The sequence below is a fragment of the Prinia subflava genome, chromosome 10 (assembly GCF_021018805.1).
Source record: "Prinia subflava isolate CZ2003 ecotype Zambia chromosome 10, Cam_Psub_1.2, whole genome shotgun sequence".
Taxonomy (NCBI): domain Eukaryota; kingdom Metazoa; phylum Chordata; class Aves; order Passeriformes; family Cisticolidae; genus Prinia; species Prinia subflava.
In genome coordinates, this window is record NC_086256.1 from 16737925 (window position 1) to 16757853 (window position 19929).

The 19929-nt window shown below is 39.7% G+C and overlaps 1 protein-coding gene across 3 annotated transcripts in view; it reads left to right on the forward strand.

The window, feature by feature from the left end:
• Window positions 1–8291: 8291 nt before the first annotated feature.
• FNBP1L (formin binding protein 1 like) overlaps window positions 8292–19929 on the forward strand; it is a 55919-nt gene continuing 44281 nt past the window's right edge. For 2 of the 3 annotated variants that reach the window (XM_063407527.1, XM_063407525.1), the window contains exon 1: window positions 8298–8478. In XM_063407527.1, the coding sequence (XP_063263597.1) occupies window positions 8455–8478 (24 nt within the window). In that variant the 5' untranslated portion in view covers window positions 8298–8454. Of the gene's footprint in view, window positions 8479–19929 lie in introns of all 3 variants that reach the window. The other variant, XM_063407528.1, reaches the window with a different exon arrangement.

Below are 19929 nucleotides of genomic sequence, written 5' to 3' on the forward strand. Positions count from 1 at the left end.
TTAGTTTTCTAGGGTTGGATTGTGAGTTTGTGTAAACCATGCATACAACAATGTGGAAGGAGGAGGAGGGGAAGCGTAATATGAAAGATGTAGCATGCCATGGTTAAATTTACCTTTGGTATTATACTATTTACCTGTCTATCATGAGAAAGTTTTACTCTGCAGCTTTACAGTGAGAACACATCAGTGGGATGCTGGCCAGCGTTCAGATGGATTTTGCTTGCAGTCAGTGCCAGCTCTTTGAGCCCTCAGACATGTTCAAAGGACACTCAATGAATGTGCCATCTGGGACTAAAGGGTGCAACTCAGTGATGAGAAGCAGTGTCTGTGAGCCTTGCTGACAGCCCATTAAGGGTTGCTGGCAATCAGGACCAATGGGTTCCTTTTCAAAATAGGTTTGTGCTTAGTTTGAATTTCTTTTCCTGATTTAAATGAGTGCTTTATGTTTTGATTCCATGCCACCATTGCTACAGAAATCCGTAACTCTGAGAATTTAATAACAGCTTTGGAAGTACTTACACCAGCTCTTGGGTATGTGGGGCAACAAATGTGCTAGAGCTGTGCATTTCTGGAAAGAAACAGACTGAGTGAAGATGTTCTGTTCTGTGGTACTGTGCTGTAGTACAACTGAAGCCAATACCTGGGCAGTGAAGGTTTTGAAACAAATTAATTAGACAGTGAATCCATTTGGATACACCTAATCCCATACATCTGTCATGGATAAATCCAATAAACAGAGGTTTTGCTGTGTGGATGAGCCTAGTAGAAATTCCAGTAATCTGGAAATCTGTAATAGATGATGCTCCTGCATATATTGGGGGAAGAGACCTTTGATTTTCATTCTCCGTGGCCATGATTTCTTGTTGCATCAGCTACAGGAATACATGAAGACTTCTATCTCACAGCTTGAACCAAATGTTCAGGTAAAGATGGACCACACTTGTTAAAACCAGTTTGGTTTTTTTTCTGCATTTTAAATAGGAACAGCTACTATGCTTTACATACCTGGGATGAAGATCTATAAGGGGCATATTACACTATGTTTCAGATTGCACTTAATTTTAAGGTTGAATGTTCATGCTGTTCATTTTTGTAATAGTTCTGAGATTTTTTTGTGTCTTGTTTCAAAGGAAATAATTGATTTCTCCCTCAGCCCCCACCAGGGTGACTAACATTGGAGTAGTAATATTGCATGGTGTAACTTTGATTTCCACACTCATTTCAGTAGTATTAATCCAGTTTTGGTATTAGTTCAAAACTTACTAGTTGGTAATCATAAACTTTTACATCTTCAAAGCATGATACAAGTGTTAATTAGATGTGGGCAATGTTGCACTGTGCTTTGAAGTTAACACTTTCACATGCTACAGAACTAAAAGGTGGTGCACTATGTAGACAAAAAAGATGTTATCTTCCTGGCAGGGTGAATCATCTAGAGAGCAAATAATTGGGAAAACAGACTTTAAAAGTCATTGTCAGAGATAAAAGCATTTATTTGTAATAGCAGAGTGCTTGGGATTGCAGCTTATGGACTAGGACTTGGTTTCATTAATGTGTTCAAGTTTCACTCTGTCAGCTCACAGTGAAAAACCACAGCTGAATTAGAAATCAAATTCAGTGTTGTTTTAGTTTCAGGTAATTTGTTTTCTCAGTTAGGCAGCAGTGTAATGCATGGAAGAGAACTAAATTTGTCAGGGCAGTGGCAGTGTTAGTAAAGCAAAATCCAACAGTCATCACCATCCCAGCCTGCAATAAAGGAGACATCACTCTGAAAAATTGATAGAAAATATGTATGGAGTAATGTGGCCAATAATTTTTTTTTATTCTGCTGTAATGTAAGCACCTAACTGGTGCCTTTTTCACACACAAATAATTAATATGCAAGCACATAAAAATCAGAATATTTAAATATAGTTGCTTCTTAAGTGTGTATGTACATATATTCTCCATATTATCTGATGGATTAGCTATTCTACTCATTACCTTTAAATCATTAATAACTTGTTCTTGTTTTCAATATGTTCTAATGTTGGAAATAATATTTTCATTTCTACAAAAATTTTACAGTTTTTGAGATGCCTTTGTTTAAAAAAAATACAATTCTAAAAATGTAAACAAAGTAAAATATTATGGATGAAAATTAGTTTATCTTGATACATTGTATCATTAAAATGAAGGGATAGTTTTTGAGTAAATAGGAAAAGGTATTTTTCCTGTCTGCAGGATGTGAAAATGGGTCTAAACTCAACGTCACTTCTGTTAGCAACTTATCTTTTCTAAAATGTATAAAAAATCATTAAGTATTATTTTACCTTTTTTAAAAAGCACTAGTGAATGTTCTGAGGCAAAAATCACCCTTCAGACTTTGCTCTCAGGAAGATGAGGCTGCAGGGATCCCTTCAGTCTGAAGGATCTGGGTGTGAATCACAGTCCCGTGGGAAGAGCTGTAGGAGCAGGCAGGCCTGGAGGGAGGACACTCCCCTGATTGCTTTAGCTGTGTCACTGATTGACTCGTGTGCAAGAGGGTTGAGAACTGCCCGCTGCCCTACAATGAGATCTCTAGAAATGACTGTGTTACAATAGCATAATTATAAGTTTCTCCTTTATGGACACAGGATAAAGCTTCTGAATGCTGAGAGTTTTCAAACGTATCTGTGTTGGGATGTATTTTTGTAACATGCCTCAGTGGTCTCTATATTCCAAGCCAAAGGGGCAATTTATTCCTCAAATTGAGTCAATCTTTTTTTTGTTTGGTGCTGAAAATAGTGCATTTTTTAATGTGAAGTAAAGACATAGGAAATAGTGACACGATAACTTCTTTTTGTGGATTAGGTATTAAGGACACAAAGCAGCAACACAACTCACTCCTTATGTTCTGTGTATTTAATTTTTGGAAATTTATCAGCTGATGAGATCTGAACATAAGAAGAGTTCTCAAGATAGTGGCAAATCCAAAGGGAAAACTCTTGGCTGCTAGAAGATGAGCAGGTTAGGGAGAGAAAAGAACAGTCTATAAGTTGTGTATATTCTTCCGTTTGCATGTAACCTTTTCTCAAAAGGAAAAATGTAAAACGACAAAGGGATGTGGAAGAAAAGTCTCTTACTAGGATGCAACTGGCCACCTGTTGGATTTGATCTATCTTTGAAATCCAAAGAGCAAGCATTGCACTTCGAATTTAGTTAAATAAGCTTCAAAAGTATAATGTCACAAACCTAAAATTCTTTCATAATTTATTTATTTATTTTTTGTTTTGTTCCTCTTGGATTATTTGGAAATTTCTGCAGTTAGGCTCTGACCAGAATCTCACTTGGAAGAAATAAAAATGATAAAGTGAGTTGTAGCTATCTTTATTAATGTGAGATGGAGACATAGAAAGGTAAATTATTTGCTTAGTGGGATATCTATTCTATGCACAGCACATTGTTCTAATTCCCATTGTTGATTTATTTCCTGATTCCTATTCTTTTAATATGATTAATAGTGGAAAGGAAGGAGTTTTCTTTGACATGTGAATAACTTTTGAGTTTCCCTACAGACTGTGAACCTTCGGAATTTTTTCCATGCATCGATTAAATGTGGTATTATGCAATGGATATCAACTTTCTCATGAAAGAAGGAAGAACTACCCCAGATGTAAAATAAGGGAAGGACAGGTGAAATTAAACCCCTGGCCACTGAAATGAAATCCTCTAAGGGAGAGAAGTGACGACCTGCAGTTGCATGGAAGGTAGGACAATCAGGGGGTCGTTGGCCTGGGTTTCCCATTAATGTAACTCATACGGCGTTCAGTGGGACGGGAACGCCTGCTGCAGGAGCAGCAGCAGCAGCACAGCAGCAGAGCGGCAGCAGCACAGCAGCAGAGCGGCAGCACAGCAGCAGCAGCACAGCAGCAGCAGAGCGGCAGCACAGCAGCACAGCAGCAGCAGCGGCACAGCAGCAGCAGCACGGCAGCAGCAGGCGGCGGTGCGGTGTCGGTGCCGCTCCGGGCCGGCCCTGCCGGCAGGCGGCTGCCGAGCCCAGGGAATGGCTTTGTGCTGCGTGCCCGAATCACTGAGCGTCACCTGAGCCGCTCCGTGCTGACAATGCGGGAACCAGTTCTACATTAAACTCGCTAGGGAGATTAAACAGTAACCTAGGATACCGAGCGCGGTCAAATGTTAAGGCAGATTTTGCACAACTGCACATACATTTGTTTCTGATCGTAATTCAAAGTCAGATGATAGTAAAATATTGCTTAGCAAGACTTGAAATGGGTGGTGCTGATCCTTTGCTGAACATTAATTCACTATTCATTTTTCTGCAGCTTGAATTGGTACCATGACAGTCTCCATCTCTCATTGTTGATACATGTGTCAGTCCATACGCTCTGCTTGTATGTGCCAAAGCTGCCATTGATGCCGAGAGCAGTGACTGTTCAAGTTTTTGCTTATTATTTAAAAGGTAATAATCTTTATTAAGCCTGTAGATAATATGTAATGAAAAAAAATTGAATATCAGAATTCACCATGGTCATGCTTAACTCTGCACATTAAATACAGCTTGATGTTCTTTTAATTTAAAGTAACATGCATGAAAGGGGTTGATGGGAGAATGGAGAAGACAAGGGTTAGGTGAACTGGATGTAACAGAAATTAAGGTAGCAAAGCTATTTATGGTTATGTTTTGATATCATTCTGAAGGGATGTACAGTGGAAGCAAATGGATTTATTGTATTCAAGCAGGCAATGCAAGCGTTAGAGTTGAAAATCATATTTTAAAGTAATGCTTTTGGGTGTTCCCTGATATGTTGTAATTGTCCAGCCTCCAGGCTGCGATACAGTTTATATTATCAAATGGAAATGCTGAATTATCGTGTGATAGTCTTGTTTCACTGGGAAAAAAGTAAATTCCTATGAAATAAGGCTGTTTGTACTTATAATATTGCTAGTTGATGCTGATTGACAACACCTTTTCTCTGCTACATATGGCATGGAAAGATGTGCTCTTGGCTATAGTGCAGGCAAAAAAAATGAGCACAGGATATTTCGTAAAAGCAGATGGAAGTTCTTATTTTCCTCCTGTTTGTAGCTGGTATTTGTAGTGTCCTTTCAGGTCTGTTATCCATTCACTGTTGATGTATTTCTGTTTGCTGAGATGAGAGGGGGGAAAAAGAAACAAGCCTTTCTTTTGCTATGTAAAATTCATTTCAGTACAAGAACTGGACTGGAAAAGATGGAGTGGTACAGTTCTTCCCACAAAAATTCAGAGATAGGAGGAAAATTAGAATTAGGTCATTCCAAGCAGTGGCTGAGTTTGCACTAATAAATGAAGTTTTCCTTCTGCCTGGAAGCAGGAGTGGTGTGGTCTAACTAATACAGTTTCCTGGTAATTTTCTGCTTTAAATAAAAAATAAATCAGTACCCAGAGTAAAACCATAAGTTTATTTAGCCTAATAGTTGAAATAGATCCGAGTTGCAGTAAGTCTGCAGGCAGATGCAGAGCTCCCGAGGCTTTGCATAGTGCTGGTTATGGTTAACCAGCCTTGGGAGACACAGGAAGTCTGTGGGGAGCTCGGCACAAGCTGAAGTGTCAGGACACCTTTTCTTTTGTCTCTAAGTATTTCCTGAGCTGTGAAGTAATGATTACCCACTCACCACATGGAAGTGTTATGAACATCAATATTTTTTAAAATTAGAGCACTTACTGTGCTGCTGATGGGGGAAATACATGTGTAAAGGAAAGAGGGAACTAAATTCTTTTGAAGCTGAAAAAAATAATAGGGTTTTTGCAACTCTTCTTTTTTTTTTTTTTTTTTTTTTTGTGGAATAAAAATCCAATATTAATATGACTAAGAGACTGCTGGCTAGCAGAGAAAAGGATTAATGGCACCTCACACTGAGACAGAGATATTTGGAAGTAATTTGTTTGGTCCTGCTGAGTTTTGTGGCAGTGGAAAGCTAAGCTGCTTCTTTCTTTAGAAAGTGTGCCCACAGGGAGTGCCAGACAGCTTTTCTGCCACTCCAAATTAATGATTCAGATTGTTTTTCTGCCAAGATAATATCCTTAGGTACACTTGGAAACTCAAGTAGATTCTGTTGAAAAGTGAACAGAATTAACAAAATACACAGCTACCGTAATAATTAGAATTATGTGTATTCAGTCCAAAAGCAGAATCAGGCAGTTTTCTTTTAAAGCCTGTGTTAATGAGTCAATGATGGAGAGAACAGTTATAGATAAAAGTAAATTTTCAAAGGTAAAAATAGGTTGTCATCATCTGCCAGAAGAAGCTAGTGGTTTACAAGGATACTAGAACAATGTAATCTATCACGAAGCCTTTTCTCAATGTAAAATTACTCGAGTATGTCTTTAATATGTTCTTGAGTCCCTTTAGTTGCATTCCCTCCTCTAACTGATTATTTCAAGGATGTGACTAGAAGAATAAAAGTCTTTAGGCTAATATTTTTAAAATTATTTCTAGACTTAGGGTCAGTTGCATTCCCTGATAATGAAAACAATGTCAAAATTGTAAATGGTTAATTTTAACATCTCTGGCAATATCCCACAGAGATGTGGTAGACTCTTCCCCTTGTCTTACAGCTTGGCCATTTCACATGATCATAAACTGGAGGAGAGCATGGCTCAGGATTTACATGGGAACCTCCTAAAGCAAGAGTGTGCTTAAGCAGGAAAAGGGGGTAATAGTGACTGATGTCAGATTTCTCACTAAGCTGAAGTGGTATTATGCTGCCAAGACTTCTGCTTTATTTTTAATAAATTAAAATTTGTTTCATTATTACATGTGCAGTAAGTTATAGATATTAATTTACAAGAGATACATTGAAACCATATTAAATGAACATTTTAATTTTTACTTATTTGTGTTTTGAACATGTGTTATTTTGTTCTATCATCTGATTATATATTTTTAAGAATTGCATAAAGATGTGTGACAAGCTGGTAGCTAAGCAAAAGGCTGATTGATCTTTCCAGTATTTAATGGACATTGTTTTTTCCCAGTCCTGAAAGCCATGTAAGTTGAGTGAATTCAAATGTACAAGTAAACTATGAAAATTCTTAATAAATATTTCTGCTTCATTACCTGAATCCTCAATATATGTTCTGCTTGGTGAATATTTTCAGAAATTAATACGATCTACCAACTGAGTTAATGTGCCAGACTTTAACTGAACTGTGCCCACCTGTGGAATTTCATCTTCAGAATCTAAAATGTTGAGGGTCATGACCATTCCCTTGCTAAAAACATAAACAAAGGTCACCACAGCATGTAGCACATTTACTAATTTCATGGATCCCCATGGACCCAAATGCATTTCTGGTATAATGTGAGTACCTTTAACATTTTGCTCCAGAAGTTACATTCACCTGTGAGCTCCAGTGCTCATTTTGATATTTTCATGTTACTATTATTGTAGTACAATCGTTCAATGTCCATCTGAAAAAAATTTGCATGTTCCTTTCACACAAAAAATAGAACTAAACCTAAATTGTGATGCAAAGGAACATTACTTGAAAGGTGACTTGGGAATCAAAAAAGGGTGGGATTTTAGTAATTTTTGTTTCATGATATAGAGACTTAACAGTATTTATTATTTTATTATTATATTGATTTTTATCCCTTTCATTTTAAATTTTTTATTATATTTTTAATTATTTATTTTAAAAGTTTTATTATAAAATTATTTCTAAGCAAAAAAAAAAAAAAAAAAAAAAAAAAAAGAGAGAGGAAAATTTAAAAATATCATGCCCTCCGAGGGGAATTTAATTCACGTGGCTTTCTATTAGTAGCTTTGTAACACTTCGGTGGAAAAATAATCTTTGACAAGGATTAACACCTGTCCTTTTCTAGTTGCTGAGGAAACTCCCTGTTACAGTCAACGATATGGTTCATTCACGTACTCCATCAAAAAATGGGCTTTATTCCCTCAGCTGCCTGAGTCACCTTTCCTAGCCTCTCAGTTGTGATTTACCTTAGAGCTGTGATGTAAGGACACAATTCGCGGTGCCCGTCCCTGTGCCGGCGCGGTGCCCGCTGAGGAGGGGGCGAGCCGGGCTCCGCCGCTCCCGCCCGTGACTCAGCGCCCGGGGAGGCCTCGAGCGGGCCGGGACACGCGGCCCGGGGCTCGCCCCGCCGGGTTAATGAGTAACAACGAGGGGCCGCGCGGCGCTCCGGGGCGACACCTTCGCCCCGCGGCCGCCCGGGGCTCGGCGGCAGCGCCGGCCGCTCCCGTCCCCGCCGCTCCAGGCGGACCCGCCCCTCTCCCAGTCTCCTCCGCGGCTCCCCCTCCCGAGCCAGGCGGAGCTGGAGCTGCCAGCGACGTCGTTCCTCGCCGCCGCCGCCGCCTCTCCCCAGTGACCGAGGGCACCGGCGCTGCCTGGGGGGGCCCCGTTCTCCGGCCGCCGCCCGACGCCTCATCCCCGCCTCTGCCGGAGCCGGCGCTGCCCGCGGAGCAGCCATGAGCTGGGGCACGGAGCTGTGGGTGAGTCCGGGCTCGCCTCTCATTGTGTCTGAGATCCGCCGCCTTCCCTTGTCTGCTCGGGCGGCTGCCCCGGGGAGGCGCGGAGCGGCCGGAGCCGAGGCGCTGCGCTTTGTTCGGCGCCGGGGCGGCGGGCGGGGGCTCTGGCGGGGCGGGGGTCCGGCGGAGGGCGGCGGCGGCGGGCCGGGGGCCGCGGCGGGGCGGGAGCGCCGTGTCCGGGGCGCGGTGCGCGCGCCGCTGTGCGGCCATGGCGCTCCCCGGGGCGGCCCCCGGCCCGCGCCCGGCCCCTCGCCCCGCGCCCGCCCGGCCGGCCCTGCGCCCTCCCGGCCCCTCGCCCTCCGCCGCCCGGCGCGGTCACGGCGGGACGGGCGCTTTGTGCGCGGCCGGGGCAGCGCCCCGCGCGGGGCCCGCCGGCGGGGCCCTCACCGTGCTCCCGGGGCGGGGTCCCGGCGCGGCTCGGGGCAGCGGCCCGCACCGGGCAGCCTCGGGGCGGCGGCAGAGCCGCTGCTCCCCCGAAAACCGCCGCGCTGCTCCGGCGAGCAAAGCGTTTTCAGCTGCCGACCCTAATTAGAAGCAGCTACTGTATAGCTTTGTCTCTAAAATTACCGCAGAACATTGGCTAACACTGCGTTGTATTTGTTTTAAATACGAGGAATTGGCAGCAGCGAGACAGGCAGTGTCTGTCTCGTGTTCGGTCTGTTCTTAGAGCTGCGCTCCCCCCTCCGAGGGCCGTGTGGCTGTGCCGAGGGCGGCGGGGAAGGAGCACGGCGGTGTCTGCTCGGGGTGTGGGTCTCCTCTGTCAGGCGTCCTGCTGTTGCCGCCCTTGCTGGAGCTAACACTGACCGTGGGAATGCTTAGGCATTAAAAAGAATAGTACCAAGGAGGGTTTAACGTCCTCGTTTTAAGTACCGCCTCCCCTCCATTTATTTGCTTTTAAAGACTGTGGAGCAGAGACTTTTACGCTAAGAAGAAAAAAATTACAGAAAGCTAAACGTTGCAGCTTGAAGTTTGGTCCAGGAACTCTTAATTTGGGCTAGCATTATAGGTCGTTTAATCGGGCTTTTGTAGTGCAGGGCTGTAGGTCTCTAGAGGAGCAAAGATCTGCTCCACACCGAGACAAGGGGGTGCCCCAGGAGCCGGGGCGGGGGCTGGGAGCGCCAGCGGAGCTCCTGGAGCCACCTGAATTAAGTTGTGCCTGATTATGCAAAATGAAGATGTAACAGCATCACGTGTACTACGTGGAGAAGCCTGATCTAAAGGTATTTAGGGGTTACTGTAGTGTTTTGCATAGCACCTTGTACTTTACTAGGATTGTAGGCATGATGAGAATTCAGACAAAATATGCTTTCCGAGTACTCACGGCACTGCTGTAGCAGGCCTGGAGTCTCAAACTGTTGTAACACTGGCAGTAAGGAGTAAGGAAAAGCTGTGATTTATATTGGCCACACAAGAGTGTGTGTAGCTCATGCCTGTATGTAATTCAGGTGAGACTGAGTGCCACTTGAGGAGAGGGGGTCGGCATTTAGTGAGCACTGACTGTAAGCACTCAAATATGTATTGCTTTGGAAAACAGAGTTTTAGCTTACTTATATCTGCTCATTTTTGTAGCCTCTTCATTGGATATTTTTTGTTCAGCTTGTAAAAGACAGTTGAAGATTTTATGCTGTGTCTTGTGTTCAGTTTTATATGAAAGTGCTTGTCTTTTTCATGCATTTAAGAAACATATTCCCAAAGATGGAATTTGACCTCAGCCTTCCTTTTAATGATAGGCATTTAACTCATGGTATTGTGAAACTAGCTGAAATTTATGTTGACCTCTTATATTTCTTTTCTTGTAAGTCACTAATTCTTATGCATTACTTGGAGGAAATAATGCCAGAACTTTAAGCTAAAAGTTTTACTGCAATACTTTTATTTCAGCAAAATTTAATGTATTTTTGCTTGATATCTGGAGATGACCTGCAACTCTACACTGAGGTAACTTCATGCATAAAACAGTCTGTTTGTAACTATATAACTAGACTTTGACAATGCAAGGTTTTTATATTACAGGGTACCTTTAAATTTTTTTTAAAATTGAATCCAATCATACTTTAAAAAAATCTACTGTGTTTATGAATCAAACTGCTTTCTTACTTGGAAGAATATTCAGTGCTTCACTGCTGTAAAAAGTATTAAAGTTTAATTGTTTTAACAACTTGTGCTGGGCAAGTAAAGATTAATTTTTGAAGATCTGACACAAAATCAAATTCATTAAGAATTATCTGAAATCTAGGTTAAAAACACAAGGAAAAACAGTATTTTGGGTCTTCAAAGACAGGGTTCTGAATAAGATAAAAATAAACTCTTAGACATGTTTGTGTTCTGGTGCAGCAATTCCTTCATCATTCCCTGTTGCTGGCACTAGTGGAGCTTCAGGAGGCAGCCCGGGCTGCTCTGTGCTTGCTGGTGGCAGCAGGGCCATGAGAAGTGGCCCTGTTCAGTCCCCAGCTGCACAGAACTCTTCTGCTCGGGTTTTCTGGGCACCTCATTAGGCCTAAAGCTCTCCTTCATTAGTGCTTTCACCTCATGTCATGGATTTTTTCAGGGTTAAGGCTGGTGTCTAGATCATGGTTTTTCAAAATATCTGCACTTATGTATGTATGCATTGCTAATTCATGTTTTTTTCAAATACTGCACACTTATGTTCACCTCATGAACAGTAGGAGGGTTTATGCATTGGAGTTGTGGTTAGACTTGTATTTTTGCATTATAAAGTGCCCTGACTTCTATCAAACTGCTGCAATATCCAAGGCAAGAATAGATAGATGGGACTAAAACTGGGGTGGGGTTTAGTAACTTTAAATATTTGGAAATAAAAATGATAGATTATGATATGTTTAAGAATCTCCTCAGGATGAGCATCTGTTCAGTGTGTATGTTTCTATACATCTGGAGTTCTTTTTGTGCTGGGTGTAAAGTGTACGAATAGCATTAACATAGAACATTTTAAAAATACGTCTGGTTATTGTCATCTTGGGTTATTGTGCTGTTAAATCGAATATGTAGTGCATTTGCTTTGATGCTAAAGGCTTACTGAGCTTGAGACTGGAGTGTAGCTGATAATGAACTTGTTGGTGTAATGAGAGGAGACAGTGTGATTGGCACTCTGAAGTGGCTTCTTTGGAAATTAATTAAAGAGTTTGTGCTGTCTCTTTAAAAAAAAACCAACCAGGAAGGATGTTTTTTGACTTTGGGTGCACGTTGTGTTGTTCCAACCCCTATGAACCCCTTAATAGCAGTTGGCAGAAAAAAGAGTTTGAATACCATGTCAGAACATTTTCAGTCTGTAGAACCAGTCTAGCCATCTGTTTCTCACCTCTTGATAAATATTTAAAACAGAAATTTTGCTGAGGGCTTTTTGTGCTGAGATTTCTTGATTAAAAAGAAATGGCTGTAGAAGATTTAATGATGCTATTGTTGTGAGCTCCTTGGGGCCAGAAGCACACCATCTTGTATAATTAAGAAACCACTGGCACTGTAGAGTAGTATTTTAGAAATTAGTTATGTTGGACCAAAGAAAGATCAAAGAATATTTGGTGATGTGCTCTTTTTAATCTTTCCTTAAACAAAATTCATTCTGTGCCTAAACCCAAGTTCTATTTTTAAAAATATTAAATAACTCGGTTGCATCACTAATTTTTCAAAAACTGTTAAAAATTTTCTTATGCTTTCAGTCCCACTTTCAAACAGTTTCCTTCTTGCTTTAAAATCTTAGAGTTTTTTTGCAGAAGATAAATCGTGTGGTGATGTTGTCTAATCTTAAAAATTGTCAAGTGTAATTATGTGTGGAAAACATCCACAGAATGTAAATATGAAAGAGTTAGCTTAAAGAAGTAGCTAACTATTATGTAGCATACTTCTGTCTTAGTGATTTGTTGTATTTTTGTTCACTAGATTTGAAAATCTATTTTTTTAGCTTAATAAAAGGGTTTTTTTCCAAGCAAAAAATAGTTTTTTATCTCAAAACTGAGAAACATTTCTTGACTGTTAATGTGAATGTGGTTATGTACTTACTAGCATTGTTAAAAGATAAAAAGCCACTGTAAATGATTCTAAATATCAAGCCATATCCCATATGGAAGTTCTTATGTGCTTTTGAATCTTAGCATTTTGTAAAGTTATTTTCCAGTGCTAACATATACTCTGTTAAAGGCAATACCCTGTTTCACAGGGGGTTGTTTGAGGCATGCAACATGGATATTTTTTTTTGTCCCCAGATTTCTCTGTCAACCCAAAGGTTGCAAACAGTACCCTGTATAGATTCTCTCTTCAATCAGTCCTCTTGCTGTTGTGTGCAAATGTACTCTGCAGATGTGTGCAAGGAATGTGTCTTGTGGCTGAAGTCTAAGATGACAGTGTTTTCCAGATGCATGGGGTGGTTCCACATTTCCCCTGGCCTGGGTGACATGCTGGACAAAATGCCTAATCGCTGTGAGGTTCCAGTCTGTCACAAGCACTTTGTGTGGCTTACCTCATCCTGGTGAAGACCTCTGACATTTCCAGCCAGAAAGTTATGTAAGGATCAAATACTTGGTTATGGAAAGTGTAGTTACTTTAGGCTTTGGTGTGAAAACAATTGTACTGAGTTTTGGTTGGAAATGTTTGTCTGTAGTTTTCCAGCAATTGTCTGGTTCATAAACATCTGACCTTTTTACTAGTTTTTCCGGGAAGGGGTGTGTCAGTGTCATGAGACTTTATCAGTTTGGGTTTGATGTTGAACATAATTTAATTTAAGAATGGTTACGTGTGTCTTTGACTATCTATTTAGAAAGTGTGGTTTTTTTGAGTTTTGAGAAGTTTATCATCTGATAGCCATTAAAAAGGCATCTGTTTTTATTTATGGCCCCGCTTGTTTACGTACTTGGAAGTGTATATGCTTTTCAATGAAGTTTGTACAAACATACAGGGGACTTCACTAATCTGGAAATTCTGAACACTGGAGAAGTATTGCTGTCTTGTAAAAAATGTATACAGTATCCTTGTTCATAGTATTAAATCTGAGAGTTGCCTGTATCAAAATTCTAAATGCTGCAGCTGTCATTCGATTTCCTGAGTGAGAATATTAAAAAGGTTGTTGGAGATTGCAGGATCTTTTATCTCAGCCAAGCTGAGGATTCCTTTAAAGTGCGTATCTGTCAAAATAATGATCCTCTGGAATGGCAAATCCCTTGGAATTTGGGATGGAGAAAAGCACAGGAAAAGTCTGTTGGCAATGTGCTCATGAGCTGAGGGTTGCCCAAGCCGGTATGATTTGTGCTTTCAGCTGTTTGCAGGTAAATACTGGAAGACAGAAGGTTTGTGTTATTGCTTGTGTAGTCACTGATGCTGTAGACCTACTGGAATAAGTCTAATATCTAGAAGTTAGTGTTGTATTTAAATTAGTTCTTACAGTGGTTTGATCTGGGTGAGACCCTCATTTGTTAATATAGTATCTTTAAGTACTTCAGTCCTTACATTTGCAGAGCACTTTTTAGTGTTCTTGGTAAACCCAGTAATTGGGTAACAGAGGATATTTTATTTTTTTTGTTGAGGGGAATTTATTTAACACAATGCAGATTAAGTTTTCATTGTTCATGCAACACATGTGCATACTTTTAAAAGAGCTTGAATTCTTTTTGGTAGAGGAAATAATTCCCTGAAGTCCTGATATGTTCAGCTTTTTCCTTGTAGTGGTGAACAAACTGTTCAGTGAAAGCTGGAATTCCAGTCAGATTGTTTCATTTTGCCCCTAGTGAGTTTACGTACCCCAGTCCCAGTGCTCTCTTGGCAGAAGGTTTAGAGGTTTGTGTTCAGATGTGTGTCAGTCCCTCAGCTGGATGGGAAAAGAAGGGAAAAAAAGCATTATACTCATAAAAGCCTTCTGGTTTTCATTAAAATGCAGACCCTCTACACTAACTTTGTTTATGGAATTATCTGCAGTAAATTTCTGCATTGCTGGGATTTTTTTTCAGCTACAAGTTCTATTCTAAGAGGAGAGTGGCAGGAGGATTACATTTCTTGCTAGGTGACTAGAACAGGAAAGGGCTTAATTTCAGGTATACTAAGCTTTCTGAAATTTTTTACTGTATGGAAATTTGAAATAGACATATAAGAATCATAAGTACCTTTTCTTTGTTGGTTTGTGGTGGTTTTTTTCAGTCAGAACTCTGCTTCTGCTATGTCATTTACAATGAACAGGGCATTAGACTAATGAAACTCCTTTCTGGCATCGTGCTTTGTACATTTTCCTGTAGTTTTATTACTGTTTACATCTTCTGAAGGAGATGCGCAGTCTTACTGTGATCTAAAAAGCTAATATTGCAGGACCTGAAATTTTCATGGGCTTTAATGTGGGACTCTTGTGTCATCTTGGGCGAATAAACTTACTTTTGGTCCTTTTGAGTTGTAAAATTGGAATACACTTGGTCTATCTTAATCAAATTAATATCGTAGGAATAGTTGTAGAATACTTTAGCATTCTTGAATGTGTAAGGGCACGGTAATACGGTGCTTTAAAATGTTGGAAGTAACTCTTGCACTTTTATCCTGGTTTTGGAGGGGATAGAGTTAATTTAGTACTTAGTATCTGATACAGTTGCTGTGATGTGGATACTCACAAATGTTTGCTCCAGAGGCTGGTACCCTGCGAATGGCTTCTCCTTGGCTGGTACACAAGAAATAGTACAACGTGCTTTTTTGTAGTTCTATATTGAGTAAAAGATACTTTTTCAGAATTGTGCAATGAAATGACATCCACAAGTTTTGAGTTTGAAAGATAAAGAACTTCTGAAGTAGAAAGCAATTGCGCTGGAGAATTGAGAGGCAGCCTTAACTTTTGGCATACTTGATGTAACCAGATGTGAGTGCAGGTGATAAAGATGGGTGTGCCTTTTGAATCTCCATCTGCATTGTAAATCCTTTGTAAAGAGAGTGTTTGCTGGATTCTTTCTCGTGATGGATGCCCAATTTGAGTGGGTGTGAAAGCATCACTTTGTATATTCTGGTTGGTGGAGTAATTGGAGGGCGTTTTCTTTGATTGTGGGTATGCTTCTTGTATGCTTTGTCTTTACCCCGTATGCCTTATTTCTTTCAGAGGAGGTCAATAATGTTTTACTTTTCTAATACTATCTTCAAATATTTCGTCTAGGTTGCATGGGGTTTTGTTGTGGCAGCGGGTAGGAAAGTAATTGATGTGTGTGAACCCCAGACAACTCCTGGGCTCCAATACATTTGGCTGTCTCTACAGCAGGGGAATACTCTGGAAAAGGAAATTGTAATATTTATAATATCCAAGACTTTTAAATCCTTACAATAAATGGATAAAGTGTTCTTCTTTCAGCTATCTGTTATGGCATCTAATTGTCCTGCATTTTTTCCCATATTTATATGATGTCAGTCACAATTAGAGGAATATTTAGGGTATTTGACATTTGTAATCAACTGTAGGAGTGTATTTTCTGTTTGTATTCATGTAGGACCTAGTAGTGTTAGTCACAGTGTGTCCTTGTGTTGTGCTGCATTCTACACAAACTCAGGATAAAGAGTGTCCCCAATCCAGTTGAGTTCCAGCAGGGGCTGGGTCACGTAGTGGGGTTACCAAATGGGAGTTGTGCAAACTCGATATTGTTCAGCACAGTGGTCAGTGCGCTCAAGTGCAGCCTCTTACCTTTCTTTTGGTAAGCCTTGCAAGCAAAGGGTGGCAGTGGGGGTGGACCTTTGTCATGTTTGCAGGGGATGAGACCCAAACAGCCTAAGAGAATGCAGGAAATACTTGTTGAAAAGTACAAGGGAGTGTTGGTGTCTCAAGTGAAGCAAACAGTAATCCTGTGGTATGATGAACTAATAAGCTGGAATCAGCCGGCAGTGCCCTTGCAAGCGAGGTTAAGAAGCTAATGTTTGATGTGATAGAGAAGGAAGAGATAATGCTGGCTGAAAAACATGTGGGTGAAAGGATAATCTCTCAATAGCAGAGAACAGGATGTGGTGTGGTTGAGAAATGAGATGGTTAGAGAATCTAACCAATCTAACCAATTAAATCTGTCTAAAGATTGCAGATATTGGGATGGTTAGAAAGAGACTGAGTTTTTTGAAAAATGGAGAAATTATTAACAAGTTGTGGACCTAGATTTGAGATTCAGGAAAGAAGTCAAATGATCAGGTGAAAGAAAGGTTAAAGTTTGAGACTTTAGTGTAAAAGGTATAAACCAGTAAAGTGCAATAGCTGCAAAGATATGATGTGCATTATGTGCTTTTAAATGAAATGTTTTATCTTAGTTTTTCCCTGAAAACAAGTTCAAATTTGTGATTAGTAAATGGAAAACTGTTTGAAGGTCCACAAAGGATGACTGATAAAACAATTCTTTTCTGTAGAGTCAAATATGGGTTCCCTCATGCCACTGATATCTACTTTATTTAGATCCTAATAGTGCAAATACTCACTTACATATTTCATTTTACCAGTACTTGTTAATTTTATGAGCAAAGATCTCACAGGATGAGAGAAACTCATTAATGTGCTTGAGATTAAATACTGTATTAGTAGGAAATTTTCAAAGCCCTTTTTTGTTTTTGAGAAAGGGAATATTTGCAAACTAGCTCTACCTGTAGCTTCTAGTTGAGGCATCATTTAAATGATGCAGCATTATTTAAATCAACAACAATTACTGATGTTATTTTCTTTATTTAATGGATCTCTTTTCAGCCTTAGGAGTTTTGACTGCTGTGAACTGTGAGTTAGAAGAACAAGGATATGTACTTGGATTTATGAATGGTCAAAATTTTATTTTCAGGGTATTTATAATTTACTTAATTAAAAGCTTTACTCAGTAACTGTGGTTGTAATCTGGGAAATTGGGTAAACAACAGATGATGATATTCAAGATATGTGCAATATGGTCAAGGTGTTACAAATTTTTTTGGAGAAGGGCAAGAAAAGGATGAACTTGGCTTGAAAGGTTCTGCAGCATGTAATAAAATGGTAAAAACCAGACTGGAATATCTGGTTGGGTTTTGTGTCTAAGAAGATGACATGTTTATAGAGGAAGAACTAATTTCTTGAAAATAAATAGTAACTTATCAGGAAAATCCAAATGTTTGGGATTTTTCTACGTTGCAGTCATGTGAGGGAAATGTAGACGGTACAGTTGTGTGAAACTTAAGTAGAAATGTCACTATGTAAAGCAGTTTTGTTGAGTATCCTGGCTCTTCGTGATACTCAAATATTTACTCCTGCAGCAAGAGGTGTGGTGGTCTGATTAAGTGTTTAGGTTGAGACTGAGGAAACAGGGGTTGTGGGTTATTTGTTTTGGTTTATCTTGATTGCTTCTTTGTTTTGTAAAAGCTGTGAGGTGTTTTGTGTTATTTCTGCTGAAGTTTTGCAGTCACATAAACTAGATCTTTTAACTTACCTCGCCAGGTTTGAGACCCTGTTAATATTGGAACCTCTCTCTAATAACAAGAGTAGCTTCTTTCCAAAGTGACTCTAACCAAAGAAACATGTTGGCTTGGTGTTGGTGCTAGGGAGAGCAATTATCCCATGTCTCAGTTCCTCCAGAGATCCGAGTGAATTTCCCCAAGTTCCAGCTTCATGTTCTGCATTCCTGAGAGAAGCAGTGAGGCAGGAGTAGTTGAGTGCAACAAGAAGTTTTTACTGAAAGAAACATCCACTTAGTGGATTGGAATTGGAGTTTTGTAAAACCAGAGATCGGCTCTGTATATTAAAACTGTAGTAGGTGCACACAAACCCGGTGTTAGGTAGAGTGTGCTGCCTCCTCTGCTTGAGTGTCTTAGCACCCAGTGACTTCCAATTATTTTGGTTCTGAAGGGCTGTCATGCAGTTTCACTGAAATTTCAATAGTTGAACTGAAATAATTTTCTTAAAAGAGTTAAAATAGTCTTAAAGATGAGATGCCAGTGGTATTTAAGCTTAGTAATTCTTAGATAAAATGTTTTTCCATGTTCTGTCTGCTTTATACTTCAAGGCTGTAATTGTGGGTTGTGTAATGCATACATTTTGACATCATTTGAATAAAATCCCTTGCAATTTTTGAGAAAATATGTAATTGTCTCAAGGTGGTTGTGCTGAATGGCCAGAATTCATGCTTTTTACAATAACAAAGTACTATGGAATATCAGTGCTCCAAACTCAAGTTTCAACCTTGAGCTGTAATTCTGGAAGGAGAGCTTCTACAGACCTTTATGCACACATTAGGTGGGAATACTGCTGTTATTTATATATACTGAATGCTGGGTTATGTGAATTTCAAGACCTTACATGTAAATGTTTCTCATGATCTTGATAGACTATCTGTAGTACTTTGTACTTAGCATTTCAACTTCTAATCATGCAGGCATAATCAGACTGTAAGTCAAACCTGAAACTTGTGGCTTCCCTGACTGCTTTTCTTGGTTATGTCATTGGAAAAAAGGTTTGATTTTTTTGCTGACTTGAGTTCATTTGTGGGAAGAGCATCATGCTCCCCTATCTCCCTAGTTAATCTAACAGTTGTTTGGATGTTGCCAGTTATGCTTTCAGGATTGTTACCAGTTACAAAGACAGCATAGCTTTCCATGATGTTGGCTCTTCCTGTCCTTTCTTAATCCATGTAAAACAGTGTTTCATGTGGTGCAAAGAGGTTTTTGTTGTTTAAGGAAGGTGGTGAATTTTAAAGCATTTCTTCAAGAGCCTTTGCAGATTTTTCATTTATTTTCAATTGATTTAAATTATCTCAAAGTAGCACAGTATGTGGTTTAACCTCATTGCAAGAAATAATTTTTAAAAATATTACTGTATTTCACAGAAAGCTGATAAGAGCATTTGAAAGATGTAACTAAAAGTCTGTGTATTCCTGCTGTAGTAAAGGGTTTTGAGGCTTTGGTTGTAGTTGGGTCCTTTATCTTTTGATAGTCTCTGCCACTAAAGCTAATCCAATAGTAAGTTTATAACAGGAAATGGCACCCTAACATCTCAAACAGCTTTTTTTTTTTTTTTCAGATTCTGCTTGTCTTTGTTCTGAAAACAGTTTATTCTGATCTTAATTTGCTAGAAGTTCCTAACTATTTACTTGTTCCATTTTTAGTTTGTTTAGACTATCTTATGTTATTTTTGTTCATCATCTTTTTTTTTACTTTGGTGTTACAATTCGTTCAGTTGCTTCAGCCAGATTAGTTTCTATATTCTGCTTAGTATTAACTTCTATTTTTTGAAGAAAAGAGATGGATAAAGAGTTAACAATGAAGAAGTATGAGTTACACCAAGTTATTTGTAAGGTCATTTTCTGGGATACAACATGCTTTCTGATGTGTGCAGTTTTCTTCTGAGCTTTGTATGATCTGTGTTTATAATCTCTATAAAATCTGCAACACCTCTAGAGGTGTTGCTGAAGGGCTTTCATGTTTGTATTTCAGAAGGATTTCATAATTGATATTTCCATA